Below are 16,126 nucleotides of genomic sequence, written 5' to 3'. Positions count from 1 at the left end.
TGTGTAGTCCTGGAACTCACTCTGTAGACCAGGCTGGCTTTGAACCCACAGATCTGCCTTTTTCTGCCTCCTAAGTGCTGCGATTAAAGGCGTGCAACAACACCAGCCTGGCAGTATTTCCTTTCCTTAAACACACACACACACACACACACACACACACACACACACACACACACACGCGCGCGTGCGCGCGCACACACACACATACCCCTTCAAGACATTATTTATTCACTGGGGGCCGGTGGGAGCTGGTGGGAATTTCTAACTGTAGAATTCAGACGACAACTTAGAAGAATAGATTCTTTCCTTTCACCATGGGTGTCCTAGGAACTGAATTAAGGTTGTCAAGTTTGGCCACAAATGCCTCTACTCCCTGAATCATCTCTCTAACCACAGATTAATTCTTCAGATAAGATCCTAACTAATTCAGCAGCCAACTGAGCCTAGATATACTAGTCACGAAAATCCAGATCTTTTCCCTTCAATAATTTTTATTATTGAAAGTTTTCCTGAAAGAAAGGAAGAAATAAAAGAAAAGAAATAAAAAGAAAAAAAAAGAAGAAAATTGCCTGGCAGTGGTGGCACATGCCTTTAATCTCAGCACTCAGAGACAGAGGCAGGAGGAGCTCTGTCAGTTTAAGGCTGGCCTGGTCTACATAGTAAGTTTCAAGACAGTCAGAACTACATAATAAAGACACTGTCTCAAAAAACAAAACAACAACAACAAAGATTTATTTATTTGTTGCTATGTGTCTGTGCATGTGAGTGTAGGATCCTATGGAAGCTAGGGCGAACACTGGATCCCCTGGAGCTGGAGTTATAGGTGGTTTTGAGCCACCTTATGTGGATCCTAGAAACTAGATTCCAGTCTCCTGAAAGAGCAACAAGCTTTCTTACCCATCAGGTCATCTCTCCAGCCCTCCGTTTAAGGTGTTAAATACTAATCAGATCATTAGTTATTGCAAAGCAGAGTCAATAAGGTGCTAGCACTAAAATCTCACCCGGCTGCTGAATTGTGTGCTCACTACTGCACTACTCTCCTGCAACTGCCTGACTTCCAACCTTCAGTCTGGATTCTTCCTTCCAATTCCTACTAACGTCAATCTCACTTCACACTCCCTTCTTAGCATCACTCCTACAGACTGAGGGTCTTCTTGATATCTCTCTCCAGCACCTTCTTAGCACCACTCCTACAGACTGAGGGTCTTCTTGATATCTCTCTCCAGCACCATTTCTTTCAAATTTTACTGCTGGAAAAATACTTCTGGCCAGCAGTTAGCTCTGAAACCATGTACCATAGAGTTCAGAGTTCAGTCTCCAGACTGAGGCACAGAAGGGCTCTCCCAAAGACACGGACAAGGAGGGGTGCCACTGGAGGGACACAAGCTCACATATCTTTGTAATTCCTTGCTATTACGATTTATTATTTTTATGTTTGTTTTCTGAGACACGGTTTCTTTGGTGTAACCCTGGCAGTCCAGGAACTCACTCTAGACCAGTCTAGCCTCAAACTCAGTTATCAACCTGCTTCTGCCTCCGGAGTACTGGAATTAAAAGAGTGCACCACTACCACCCAGTTGTTGTTTTAAGACAGGGTTTCTCTGCGTAGCCCTGGCTGTTCCAGAACTTGACCTATAGATTAGGATGGCTTCAAACTCAGAGATCTGCCTGCTTCTGTCTCCCATGGAGTTGAAATTATGCATGGCTATAAGTCACTTGCCCTTGAGTGCTAAAAAGTGAACTTGAGTTCCCTTGCAAGATAGAAAGTTTTCTTAACTATTGAACCATCTCCCCAGCCCCTTGCTATTTTTTGAAATATAACTTACTTTGTCCTGAAATAAAAGTTCTCATATTTTCAGAAACATCTAAGATATTCACAAGCATTTTTTAATTAAAATATATACTTATTATTATTACTGGGAGAGAAGGGCAAGAATGTTCTATGATCCAAATGTGGAAATCAGAGAACAATTCTGTGGAGCTGGCATAGGTTCTAGGGACTGAACTCAGGTTGCCAGGCTGGCATGGCAAGCATCTTTACCCACTGAGCCATCTTGCCAGCATCCGGATCTTTCTTAAAACTTAATATTTATCTTTGTGCTCTATTACCAAAGTCAAATCAGAGTTATAGTTCAGAAATGACAAAAATTCAGTCAGTTGTCCTTAGCAAGGCAGGCAGAGCAAGGGAGTTGAACTCTGAAAATTCTCATCAAAGGATAATCTGATTCAAACCCCTGGAGTTGCTATGTGTGGTGATAGTGTTAACTATCAATGTTGACAGAATCTCAGATTCCTTGGGAAGACCTGACCACTGCGGGTGACACCATTCTCTGGTTCGAGTTTTGGAGTCTATAAATGAGGGAAGGGAACTGAGCACCCGCATGCATTTACCATTCTCTGCTCCAGCTGGATCTGATGTGACCAGCTGCTTCGAGCTCCTCCTGCCTCCTCCTGTTCCCTGCCATGATGGAGTGTACCCTTGACTGTGAGACAGTATAAGCCCTTTCTCCCTTTAGTTGCCTTTGCTAGACTATTTCATTACAGTAGAACAGTTCAATCTAAGCCACAAACTCTTGAGGCCCCAGTTTCTTCATTTGTGGATCATCTAAGAACTACACTAGCTTGAAAACTCTAGTAAGCACTCACTGTTTAGGGCCAGAGCAGTATCTTTTGAGTACCTGCAGACCAAAAGGTTATGCATAGATAAGAAAACTAGTCAGGTGGGGGTGGCACTGGCCTTTATTCCCAACTCGGCAGGCAGAGGCAGGAGGATCTCTGTGAGTTCAACGCCAGTCTGGCCAACAAAACGAATTCCAGGACAGTTTCACAGAGAACCCTGTCTTGAAAATCCAAAAACACTAACAAAACTTACATGTCTATGCAAAAGGCAACCAAATTTAAAAATGACTTTGTTCTGATAGATAGCTCATAGTTTTATCACTCACATAATCACATAATGGAATTTAAAAATTAATTTATCAACAAATGTTTACTATTATCTGGTAGGCATAATTTTAGAAACAGAATATATTGCCAAATAAAGATAAACCACCCCTACCACTTCTGAGCTCACAGTGCTAATGCTGCAATTACGCAAGAGGAGAGCTATACAACAGTATGCTGGAGGCTCCTGTGGGCAGACAAAGTCTGAGAAGGAATACTGAAATGAGGAACAAAGCACTGCACACAGACCACAGCAGGGCAGCAACCACAGAAGTTCCTATGAAGGAAGACACTTTAGAACTGCAAGGTCGGCTTGTGAGAGAGCAACACTACAGCGGCCAGAAGGGGGCGATCCTAGGTTCCAGCAAGGAGGACAGATTTTATCCAGGAGGAAGGAACAGGGTGGATGACAAAGCACCACAAAGCAGTAACGTTTGGACCTGACACTTGACCATGATGCATTCTCTAGTTCAGTTTTTTTTTTTTTTTTTTTTTTTTTTTTTTTTTTTTTTTTTTTGAGACAGGGTTTCCCTGTAGTTTCTAGAGCCTGTCCTGGAACTAGCTCTTGTAGACCAGGCTGGCCTCGAACTCAGAGATCCGCCTGCCTCTGCTGGGGTTAAAGTGCTGGGATTAAAGGCGTGCGCCACCACCGCCCGGCCTTAGTTCAGTCTTTAATTCTTGTTTCACAGTAGAGGATAAGAGGGAAATGAAAAGCAAAATCTCACACCCCTCTATTTTGTATGCTAAACTGCTATTAAACGTTCTGTAGCTCTTTTTAGGTGGTATTTTAATATATAATAACTTCAATATTAGGCAAGGGTCTCAATTTTTGACCTCAAACTCACAGAGCTCTACCTGCGTCAGCCTCCCAAGTGCTTGAATTAAAGGAGTGTGCCACACACCGCCACGAAGAATCTTTGAACAATACTACATAAAAATATTTTCTACCAAAGCGTATAATTTCCAGTTTACAAGAAATGGCAAGAAAAGTAAACTGAGTAACATAATTAGAAAAATCTAGGAGGCAGATAAGGCTGGAATTAGCCTGATATGTTGAACAGGTCAGAAGTCGATGAAAGGAACCGAGCCAGAGAAAAACTGACAGACTACACCCTTTTATCTATAGCTATGACATTTGGCATAGTGCTTGGCACTCAGGATGGCTGAAGTATTTTCTGAATGTAACAATCAATCTCTATGCTCCTGGATCACCCAAAACCATGCGATTTAAAGAGCCATCTTGACAACCAAAGGACACAGCAGTGTATATAGACATGCTTAATCAAACAGTATAAACTACTAGCCATGATTTCATGGAATGTGTCTTGATTAAGAGTCTTGAAAAACAAAACAAAAAACAAACAAAACCAAAACAACAACAACAACAACAACAAAAGAGCTGAAGTAATAGGCTGGAGAGTTAGATCAGGGGTTAAGAGCACTCGTTGCTTTTGCAGAGGACCCAAGTTCAGTTCCTAGCATCGTATGGTAGCTAACAATCATCTGTACGCCAATCTCAAAAGACCTGAGCCCCTCTTCTGCCCAGATTAAAACAAACAAACAAAAACCCATAATCATCTTAATGGAAAGAATTGCTGGCAGAAATGTAATCCTGTTGCCTATTCCTCTAATAGAACACAAACCAAACCTCTCTTCTACTCTGAGCCTAGCTCATGAGCATCATTCCTGACTTAGACACTGACTAAAAGCCTCTTTACTTCAATAACTGCTGTGTTCTATTTCCAAATGGCTGCCAAAACACTTCCTTCAACAAGTCACATCACATGACCTCTCTAATCCAACGTAACATGAGCCCTCTAATCTCTGCAGTTCTCCTTACTACCATCTACTCCGGACTCACTGGTCTTGGCTCTTGCTCATTTGCTATGCTTCAATTCAGTCCTCTACTCCCTCCAGACACTGCTGGACCCCTCTCTTCCTGGAACCTTGGGCCACCCTGAGCCCAGGTTAACCTTTCTGAATATTACCTTTCAAATGCTACTTCCCACTTCTCTGACAATCCATTATCCTGCCGTTTACACTCATAACTAAGTGTTAAACATATGCATAAGTGATGTTTATCTGTGTACTGTCTTCTCCACTGTCATGTGAGTTGTAGAGAAAACAGCACTTGTTTTCTCCTAGGCACCAAGATGTCATAAGCACAGTAGACACTTAACATTTTTTAGAATGAATGGCATGAGGAGACTGAATAATTAGGATGAGCAGAAACAGAGAACTCAGAAATCATGTACCGAGCACTGCTCAGCATGCACCAGCACTGGAAATGCTTCACATTTTCTTTACTCCCTACACTGTTCAAACAAACACCTTAGACAGCTCTGATGAAACAGGAAACAAATCGATTATACAGGTAAATAAGGTCAACCAGAAAGCAAGCTCTCTTTGTTCTATATTACGTCAGTAACTTTTGCATTTTTTCCTTAAAAAAGTAGATCATTTATGAAAATAGTAGTGAAATTCTTTATCAAAATATAATTGCATTAAGGCTCAGGGAGTAAAGCACTTGTGCAAGAGTGAGAAACTGAGTTTGATCACCAGCACCCAGGTGAAAACCAGGTGTGGTAGTGTCTGCATGCAATCCAAGTAGGAGGAGGTGGAGATACTCATACTCACACCTCTAAACATCACACACATACTCTACATTAAGAATAATACATACATACATATATATATATATATATATATATCATACAATGCATATATATTTGCATTTAAAAATAGATAAAGCACAAAAGAAAACAGTGCTATTGAGCCCAAAAGAATAACAACAGCTCCTATTTTAAATACATAAAGCAGGGCATTTTCTTTTGTAAAGTTAGTATCTGACAAGTTCTAGATGTCATCTGAATGGATCCACATTTGTTTCCAAAAATTTCTTGGGTTAACCAATTATTTGGAACTGGAATCAGTAACAAAGAATGCATTTTTATTAAAACAAAACAAAACAAAAAATGAACAGTTAAGTGTGCGTGTATGCCTTTAATCTCAGTACTCAGGAGACAGAAGAAGACAGATGTATGTGAAATCCAGGCCAGCTAGGACTATTCAGTGAGACCCTGTCTCCAAAAAAAAAAAAAAAAAGTAAGAAAGAAAGAAAAAAGAGGAGCTAAGGAGACGGCTCAGTGAGCAAAGTGCTTAAGTGCTTGCTATGTTCAGATTCCCAGAACCCACATAAAAAGCTGGGTGCAGCTGCACATCTGTAACCTCACTGCTGGCATATGAGTTGGTGGAGACAAGATGGGGAGTGGGGTTTGATTGGTCAGTCAGTCTAGCTGAAAGGCAAATTTCAGGTTTTGTTAGAGACCCTGTTTCAAAAATAAAAGGTGAAGAAGTGATTAAGGAAAACATTTCCACCCCAGTGCAAGTGAGTAAACGTGTCTATACACCACATACAATGAAAAAAGAAACAAGACTTTAGTCTGAATTATAGTAATATTTTATTTGTGTTTTGATAAATAAAGCTTGCCTGAAGATCACAAAGTCAGCCACACTAGTCAGTCATATAGGCCAGGCAGTGGTGGCACACACCTTTAATCTTAGCAGCCACACTAGTTAGCCACAGAGGTTGGGCAGTGGTGTGCATGCCTTTAATCCCAGCCCTAGAGAGGAATAGCGATGGGAGCAGACAGGAGCTCAGGGTCTCGGTCTGCAGCCACACTGAACACAGGTTCGCTCAGCATTGGTAGAGGTAAGAACTCTCGAGTGGTTGACTGCTTTGCTTTCCTCATCTTCAGTTTGAACCCCAGGATCTGACTATCAGTTTTTATTCATGCAACACTAAAGCTTAAGTCTTGACCAAGTCATTCTTCTGCTGACTGTTATATAAAGGATTTGGATTTCAACTTATTATTTTCCTTACATATTTCATAATAATTTTCAGTAACTGAGGAAATTTAATAAACTAAAGGATCACAGGATAAGACACAAGGCCAACAGAGATTGGATGTATACCTTTAAACAAAAAGGATAGCCGGGCGGTGGTGGCGCACGCCTTTAATCCCAGCACTCGGGAGGCAGAGGCAGGCGGATCTCTGTGAGTTCGAGGCCAGCCTGGTCTACAAGAGCTAGCTCCAGGACAGGCTCTATAAACTGCAGGGAAACCCTGTCTCGAAAAACCAAAAAAAAAAAAAAAAAAAAAAAAAAAAGGATAAACAATGTATCCCTTACTGCTGCACCTTCTGTAGTAGCAAAGTCAAGTTCAATAACTTTTTACTCAAAGGAAGAGATTTTGTAAAGGTATTTACACACATACACACAGAGTTAAAAAAAAATCTGGTAGTTAAAAAGCACTTTAAACCTTAAATAATCCTTCACTTGTATATTTAGTATCTAACGTGAGCAAAAGCTTACTATAAAGAATAAAAAAATACTACATCCAACCTTTAGATCTCTTCACATCAGGCTCAGGCTCAGATTCTCGGATGAACTGCCCCAGGTCACTGACTCTCCCAAAGGACATCTTCCTAACAGATGAGAAGAAGAATATCATTTCTAAATTCAAAACCAAGTGTAAGTAGCTCATCTATAGCTCAATAGCTGGAGATACAATTCATAGCAATTCAAGTTATTCTAAGTGAGGTTTATTTGAAACAGAACCTCTTTTCATGGAGACATTCTCTAATTCAATGGAATTCCTTTTAAAACCCCCAAAAGGTTTATGAAACATAACAGTAGGTAATTCAAGTTCTGAATTTCATACAGAGAATAGACACAAGACTGGCCAAGACAATTTTGCAAAAGAAGAAACCAAAAAAAAGTCTGATTTGCTTTACATGATCAGAATATATGACAACTTTTGGATGAAACTGTAGTTCTGTAGTGTATAGCGGATGCTAGCACGGGAGGCCCTGAATCCAATCCTCAGTACAGAAGACAACAAAACTAAGACAACCAACCAAAACTCTCCCTAAACTCATGAGTGAAGTCTCTAAAAACAGGACCGCATGTAATATCAATTACGCAAAAGTGAGCAGCAGAAAATGTACAACACAGTGTAACAGTGACTGCCTGAGCAGGAAAGGAAGAAAGTCACCCCTTACGAGTGATTAAAGAGGACATTAAACTTACGTGAACTTATTGCCAACAACCTCTTTTGTTTTTTTTTATTTGCACTGGTATTTTGCCTTCATGTTTGTCTGAATGTGGATGCCTGTCTGTGTTAGAGTGTCAGATCTTGGAGTTACAGACAGTTGTTAGCTACTATGTGGGTGCTGGGAATTGAATTCGGGTCCTTTGGAAAAGTATTCAGTGCTCTTAACTGCTGAGCCACCTCTCTAGTCCACGTTCATTCTTTTAATTAAAAAAAAAAAACCTATTTGTAACTACAAGTTAAGAGAAGAGAGCGAAGCATGTGTTCTGGTATCTATGTATTATTTTACTCTGGGAAGGAGGTCTTATTTTAGAGACATTCTTTCTAGGAGTTTTTATCTTATATGGCATGTAAGTTTGTCAGCATACCAACACACACAAATTTATTTGCCTTGAGAAAAACTTCACAGGAGATAAAACAATGAAATCTTTAACGATGAAAGTGAAAAAAATCATCACTTCTTTTCTGACCCATTTAATATTTTAATATATATAGATACATATATATGTAAATGAAACATTTTGTAACTGACTGGTGGTCATTTTTTACAATGTATGTGTGTATACTTGTTCGTGTGTATGTGTTTGCATGAGTGTGTGTATGCCAGAGGTTGATTTCAGGTGTCTTCTTCAATTATTCTTCACAGTACTTATTATTGTTTTAAATTTATATTTAATGTATTTATGCAGTTGCAGGGGAAGCTCATACACCATAGCACTTGCGTGGAGGTCAAAGGATAACTTATAGGAGTTAGTTTTCTTCTACCACGCGGGTCTCGGGTTAAACTCGGGTAGTCAGGTCTGGCAGCAAGTGCCTTTACCTAATAAGCCATCTCACTGGTCCCTCCATCTTATTTTTTGAGCCAGGCCTCAAAACTGAACTGAAGCAAGAGCTTCTTGATTCAATGAGACTGGACGGCCAATGATCCTTCTTCCCCAGTTTGAAAATACAAACCCATGCCTGCGTTTTTACATAGGTGATGGAGGTCGGACTCAGGTCCAATCCACACACTTGCACAGCAAGCCCTTTGTCTACCATTACTCAAAAGCCGGGCAGGCAAGATGGCTCAGTGGGTAGAGCACTTTCAGCAGCAGCCTGGAAACCAGAGTTCACACCCAGAGAGTGGTAAAAACAGAGAACCAACTCAACAAAGTGGGTTCTCTGGCCTCCACATCTGCACCATGACATGTGTACCCACATATACATATCACATAACCACACACACTTAAAAAAAGATTACTATAAAGCTGCACGGCCATGTGTACTTTCAAAGACAATGTGATAAAACAAAGTCAACTGTTTTCCTCGAAGCTTTCTTCTAGACTTCTCAGCCATCCAAGCCACTGCTGACTTCTGACAAAGCATTACGGCATGGTAAAATCCCTTCACAAACTGTGAAGGTCAAGTACAGGGTGAGTGATCACATCTATACCAGTTTATGTGTCTGTCAAACCACACTGAGGGTAGGATATTCACACACATAGAAAAGGTAATCAAATCTACACAGGTTTAAGTAGTCATCAAACCACATTTAAGAAAGAAGTTACTTATGTGTAGCTAGTAAACTTCAGTAAGTGAAATATCCTGTTGTCTTTCTATTCTAGGCTCAAAACCCCACTAAGTACATTCGAAAATGCAAAGAAATAACTCCGTTTCCTAAGTAATAGCTACATAACAAACAAGCAACTTTATGTGTATTTTTGTTTTTAAGATCCATACTTTAAAATAGCTAAAATGGCCTTATATGGTGGCACATGCTTTTAATCCCAGCACTCGGGAGGCTGAGGCTGACGGATCACTGTGAGCCTGGTATATTTACTGAATCCCAAGCCAGTCAAGACTACATAGTGAGACCCTGTTTGAAAACAAGTGACTAAATAGGTAAAATGTGAATCCAATGGAATGTGTAGAGCAGGCAGCCTAGAACACAGTATGTAACTATGATATCATCAATCTGATACATATTAGTGGAGAGAAGATGGGAGTGATGTATTCCACATGCTTGCTAGATGGTTTTTTTCATGTATTACTTCCTTCATGCCCTTTAGCGAGCTGCAGTATTAAATATGAGACATTAATACGTTAAGTAAGAAACCCCTAGAGTCTTCCTTTAAAATTTGTTTTGTGCCAGGAGGATCTCTGTGAGTTTGAGGCCAAACTGGTTTGCAAGAGCTAGTTCCAGGACAGGCCCCAAAGCTACAGAAAAACCCTCTTGAAAAACAAACAAACAAAACAACCCCAAGAACAACAACAAAAAAATCACCCCCTCAAAAAACAAAACAAACAAAAAAGCCAGGCGGTGGTGCGCACGCCTTTAATCCCAGCACTCGGGAGGCAGAGACAGGCGGATCTCTGTGAGTTCGAGGCCAGCCTGGTCTACAAGAGCTAATTCCAGGACAGGCTCCAAAGCTACAGAGAAACCCTGTCTCGAGAAAAACAAAAAAAGTTTGTCTTGTAATTTGGTGTTATTCATGGACCTGCCACATGTGTAAATGCAGCTATATATGTGCTACAACATGCATGTGGAGGTTAGAGGAAAGTCCACCATGGTTCCAGGAGCTGAATGAACTCGGGTCTCCAGATTTGCTGGCCTGGAATTCACAAAGATCTGTCTCTGTCTTTTGAGTGCTGGAATTAAAGATAGGCCACAATGCTTGGCTGGCTTCCTTATAATCACTATATTACATGATATATAAAAATGCTGGGTATTTAAATTTTTTAATTTTTAAAAGATGTTAAATTCTACACAAGTTAAGCTTACCCTGCATATGTCCGTTGATATAAAGATTCTGGATCCAGACTTGCAGCATCCACAATTATTGCTTCATCAAAATTTTTCAGAATTTTAATACTGGCTTTTTTCACACTGGACTACAACAGAAATTATAAAATTAGTAGTTTTTTTTTTTTTTAAAGTCCTGAGTTTGGAAGATGTGCGACTAGTATAAAGTGGTTTCAAACACGTTTATCACCCAGCTCCTTCACCGAGGAATGTAACGGCAACAGTTCTGAAACACATCCTACAGCTTACACATCCAACAGAAACACATCCTACAGCTACAATGAAAAGAGGAAAGCACAAGACCAAAATACACAGCGAGCATTTGTATACCAAACGGTCTTTCTAATGACCCATGCTGCAGTGCATGCTATCCTCAGACATTATTTTTCCAATACGTAAAACTCAGTGATCCAGGCATTTGTATATTACCTAATAAACGTAATGTCCAACTTTTATTTATTTTTTTAAATTTAATTTTTATTATTTCTTAAGTTTTTTTTTAAAAATTATTTATTTATTATGTATTCAGTGTTCTGCCTGCGTATATCCCTGCAGGCCAAAAAGGGCACCAGACCTCATTACAGATGGTTGTGAGCCACCATGTAGTTGCTGGGAATTGAACTCAGGACCTTTGGAAGAGAGGCAAAGCTCTTAACAACTGAGCCATCTCTCCAGCCCTCAATGTCCAACTTTTGAAGGAAAAATGAATGCTTTCAACTTTCAGTGAGGTTATACAACAAAAGAAGAATAAGAACCCCACCTACAGTGACTATTAAGTATAGTCAGTTCCCCTCCAGCATTCTAATTTCAAAATACAAAATGGAAAAAAAGGGAAAAAAAAACACTAAGCAGGTCAGAATTGGCATTTTTCTGAAATATAGAGCTATTGAGCTGACTCAGAACTCCAAATCTTAGAAATGGTATTATAGCCAGGTGGTGGTGCACGCCTTTAATCCCAGTACTCCTGAGGCTGAGACAAGCGGCAATCTGTGAGGTTGAGGCCAGCCTGGTCTACAGAGCGAGCTCCAGGACAACCAAACCTGTTATACAGAGAAACCCCGTCACACAGGTGAAACCCTGTACACAGAGCTCTTCTGGATAAACTCACGTGTGCAAAATGACTTATAGTTAACATCAGTCACTGAAGGACTATTTAACATGCCAAATGGGAAGAATAAACCTAACCTGTAACTCAGAGACGGATTAAATAAAATAACTGATAGGTATTATGCTGAGAAAAAAAGGCCTCAAAATATGTAACTAAGAAAGGAGCACTGGAGTATATTAGAAGAATATGTCACTGTGGCATCTAGAAGGCACTGCTAGCAGTGTGCCCAACTGCACTGAGCTGACAGAAGTACTGAAACCAAGAGCCAAGATAAACCGCTCCTTCTTTAAGTTACTTTTGTTAGGTACGGTACAGCAATGAGAAAGACAAGCAACTAACATATTCCAACTGTAAGACCATCACCAGAAAACCAAGACCAACATTTATCTATGGAGTGTAGGCAGTATTTCATGAATTACGGCTCTAAAATCCTCAATAAAAATAAATCCAGCCACATAAGCAAATAGGATTTGTCCTAGGAACACACGGCATCTGAAAATCATGAGAAACTTAATAACACTATATCAAGAGAATCAAAGTCCCAAACTTATATAGTTACCTTAGTAAAAAAAAAACCCATTTTTAAATATCTAATATATCCACTTGTAATTAAAGAAAAATATAAATCACATTTAGCAATGAATTTCTTCAATCTTAAATAGAACATCTATTAAAAACAAAATGAACAAAACCTAGAACCCATGAATCTAGACTTAATAGCACAGGAAAGGAAAGAAAGCTGAAAATTTTTCTGAGGTCAGGAGGAAAGCAACTACGCCTGTTCTTCTGGCGTCTAGTTGACACTACAGCAGAAACCCCAGGCAGAGCAATTAAGGCAAGAAAAAAAAAAACCCAACTGCAACCCAAGTGGGCAGAAAGCAAACTACTAGTTTCTAGATAACAGAAAATCCTGAAGCTATGAGAGAACATTTAGAGCTAACAAATGAACTTTTATTTTTAAGTTCATTTAAGAGCTAAAAGTATGAGATCAATACCAAAAATCATTGTCTTTCTACGCACTTTAAATGAAAAAAATGAAAAATTAGAAAAAGAAAATTAAGAAACTATGTTCTAACAGCATCAAAATGAAAAATCTAGGGCTAGAAAGGTGGCCGAGTGCTTAAGAGCTGGCTGCTCTTCCAGAGGACCCAGGTTTAATCCCACAGGACAGCTCACAACTGTTTGTAACTCTAGTTCCAAATGATCTAGCACCCTCACACAGACAAAACACCAATGCACATTAAACAAAATAAATACACAAATAAATAAGAAAAATGTAGGACTAAAAAGGCAAGGAAATGTAATATTATAAAATAATGCTGAAAGAAACTAAGGACATAAGTGGAAACGTTCTATCTTCACACACTAGAAAACGTTATCATTATTGTGTTAATACTCCAGTAGTATCTACCAATTCCATGCAGTCCTGATCAAAATGAAAAAGCCAATCTCTAAGTTCATATGGAATGAAAAGACTCAGAGCAGACAAAGCAATCTTGAAAATAAACAGAACACAACAAAACCCAAACAGGTTAGGTGTGGAGGCCCTCAGGGGCCAAGGACTAAGATGGAGAGTTCGAGGTCATGATGTGCTACACAGGGAGACCACTAATCAAAAAGTCCCAAACCAAACTACTCCAAACTCACCACAGTTAAAAGATGATGCATACATTCTAACTTACCAAAGCCAGAGAATTAAAACCAACAGAACTAGAGCAAGTGAGATGGGTCAGTGGGTAACAGGGCTTGCTGCCAAGACTGACAACCTAAGTTCAAGCCTCAAGACTGATATGGGAAAGAGACAGAAACAACTTCCACAAGCAAGCTACATCACGTCAAACACATCTCCCATCCCCACACATAAACAGCAACAGTGGCAGTGACACGAGCACAGACATTCAATAAACTAGACTTGATCAACTCACTTCTCAAAAAATATTTATTTATTTATTTATTTATTATGTATACAATATTCTGTCTGTGTGTCTGCCTGCAGGCCAGAAGAGGGCACCAGATCTCATTACAGATGGCTGTGAGCCACCATGTGGTTGCTGAGAACTGAACTCAGGACCTTTGGAAGAGCAGGCAATGCTCTTAACCACTGAGCCATTTCTCCAGCCCATCAACTCATTTTTTAATTTTTTTTTAACTTATGTTTTGCTGGTATGTATGTCAATGCACCATGTGCATGCAGTGCTCAGGAAAATCAGAAGAGGGCATAGGATGTCTTGGAACTAGAGTTACAGATGGCTGTGAGAGTAATAACCATATGGGTGCTAGGAATCGAACCCCTGGTTCTTCAGGATAGCAGCCAGTGCTCCTACCCACTGAGCAACTCCTCAAGTTCGGTCAATTGATTTTTGAAAAGGATATTAATTAAAACAATACAGTGCCAAAAAAACGCAGGATTTTTTGTTCTTCTCTTTTGTATTTGAGGAATGTTGCTGAGACGTGTGGACGGCTAGTGAAAAGAGAATAAAGTTGGGTACTGGGTGTGGTGGTGCACTGGCAAGTGATCTTTGAGTTCAAGGCCAGCTTGGTCTACATATCAAGTTCTAGGCCAGCCAGAGCTAAACAGTGAGAGCTTATCATTATAATAATTTACAGTCGGGGCTGGAGAGATGGCTCAGAGGTTAAGAGAATTGCCTGCTCTTCCAAAGGTCCTGAGTTCAATTCCCAGCAACCACATGGTAGCTTACAACCATCTGTAATGAGGTCTGGTGCCCTCTTCTGGCCTTTAAGCATACAGACAGAATATTGTATACATAATAAATAAATAAATGTTAAAAAATTTAAAAAAAATTTAGTCAATTGACAAAAGAATGAAGGAAACCATTTACCTTACACCAAATATAAAACCAACTTTAAAATGTGCCAAAAACTTAAATTCTAGAGGAAAACGGTAATTTGCAAGTCTTCATTACTTTAGATTTGGCAGTGATTTATCTTTAAACGTAAATGCCTACATGTATGTACTCTATGTACCACATGCCTGCCTAGTGTCCTTGGAGGCCAGAAGAGGGTGTTAGAGCCCCTGGAACTGGAGTTATAGACTGTTGTGAGCCACCACACAGGTGCTGAGAATTCAATGTGGATCCTGTGGAAGAGCAGTCAGTGCTCTTAACCATAAAGACACCTCTCCAAGTTTGTTTGTTTAAGATAGGCTCTTGGGCAGTTGTGGTACATGCCTCTAATCCCAGCACTTGGGAGGTGGAAGCAGGCAGATCTGTAAGTTTGAGTCCTGTTCTACAAGAGCTAGTTCCAGGACAGTTAGGGCTGTTACATAGAATAACCCTGTCTCGAAACAACAACAACAACAAAAAACCAAACAAACAAAAACAAAATAACAACAAAAAAACCCAAAGCAAATGAAACACATCTTTAGCTGTGTGGTAATGGCACATGTCTTTAATCCCAGCAGTCAGGAAGCAGAGGCAGGTGGATCTCTGTGAGTTTGAGGCCAGCCTGGTCTACAAGAGCTAGTTCCAGAACTGGCTCCAAAGCTTACAGAGAAACCCTGTCTCGAAAAACAAACAAAACAAAACAAAACAAAAGACAGGCTCTCATGCCAGGTGGAGTACAAGTCTTTAATTCCAGCACTTGGTGGGGGTGAGGAGAGGTGGGGGGGGGGGTGAGCAGAGGTAGGTGGAACTCTGTGAGTTTGAGGCCAGCCTGGTCTACAAAGGAAGTTCCAGGACAGCCAGGGCTGTTACACAGAAACTGTCTCAAAAAAAAAAAAAAAAAAAAAAAAAAACCAAAACAAAACAAAACAAAATAACAACAAAAAAGAAAGACAGGATCTCACTATGTAGCCCTGGCTGTCCTGGAACTCACAGAGACTGCCTGCCTCTGCCTCCTGTATGCTGGGTTAAAGTTAGTATGTGTCACCATGTCCCATCACTTTTTTTAAAAGATTTCATTCATTCATTCATTCACTCACTCACTCATTCATTCATACGTATGTGTGTTGAGAGTGCCCACAGAGGCCAGAAGAGGACATCGGAGTCTCTGGAGCTGGACTTACAGCCAGCTTTAAACTTTCTGATGTGTTGGCAATCAAGCTGGTTCTCTACAAGAGCAGCGAGTGCTCTTAACCAATGATCAGTCTCCTCGACACTCACATAATGTCTGAGGAGTGCCATCCACAGCTGACCTCTAGCCCCTGCACACACACAGCAAG

At 40.1% G+C, this 16,126-nt stretch overlaps 1 protein-coding gene across 1 annotated transcript in view; it reads right to left on the bottom strand.

Moving 5' to 3' along the window:
* Akap10 (A-kinase anchoring protein 10) overlaps positions 1-16,126 on the bottom strand; it is a 68,721-nt gene that overhangs the window by 9,547 nt on the left and 43,048 nt on the right. Inside the window, exons 11-12 of the mRNA XM_038328037.1 lie at positions 10,818-10,927; positions 7,348-7,430 (exon numbers count right to left, since the gene is read on the bottom strand). Of these exons, the coding sequence (XP_038183965.1) occupies positions 7,348-7,430; positions 10,818-10,927 (193 nt within the window). The remainder of the gene's footprint in view (positions 1-7,347; positions 7,431-10,817; positions 10,928-16,126) is intronic.

This window comes from Arvicola amphibius, chromosome 4, assembly GCF_903992535.2.
Source record: "Arvicola amphibius chromosome 4, mArvAmp1.2, whole genome shotgun sequence".
Lineage (NCBI taxonomy): Eukaryota > Metazoa > Chordata > Mammalia > Rodentia > Cricetidae > Arvicola > Arvicola amphibius.
This window is presented reverse-complemented; position numbering and strand designations above follow the sequence as displayed.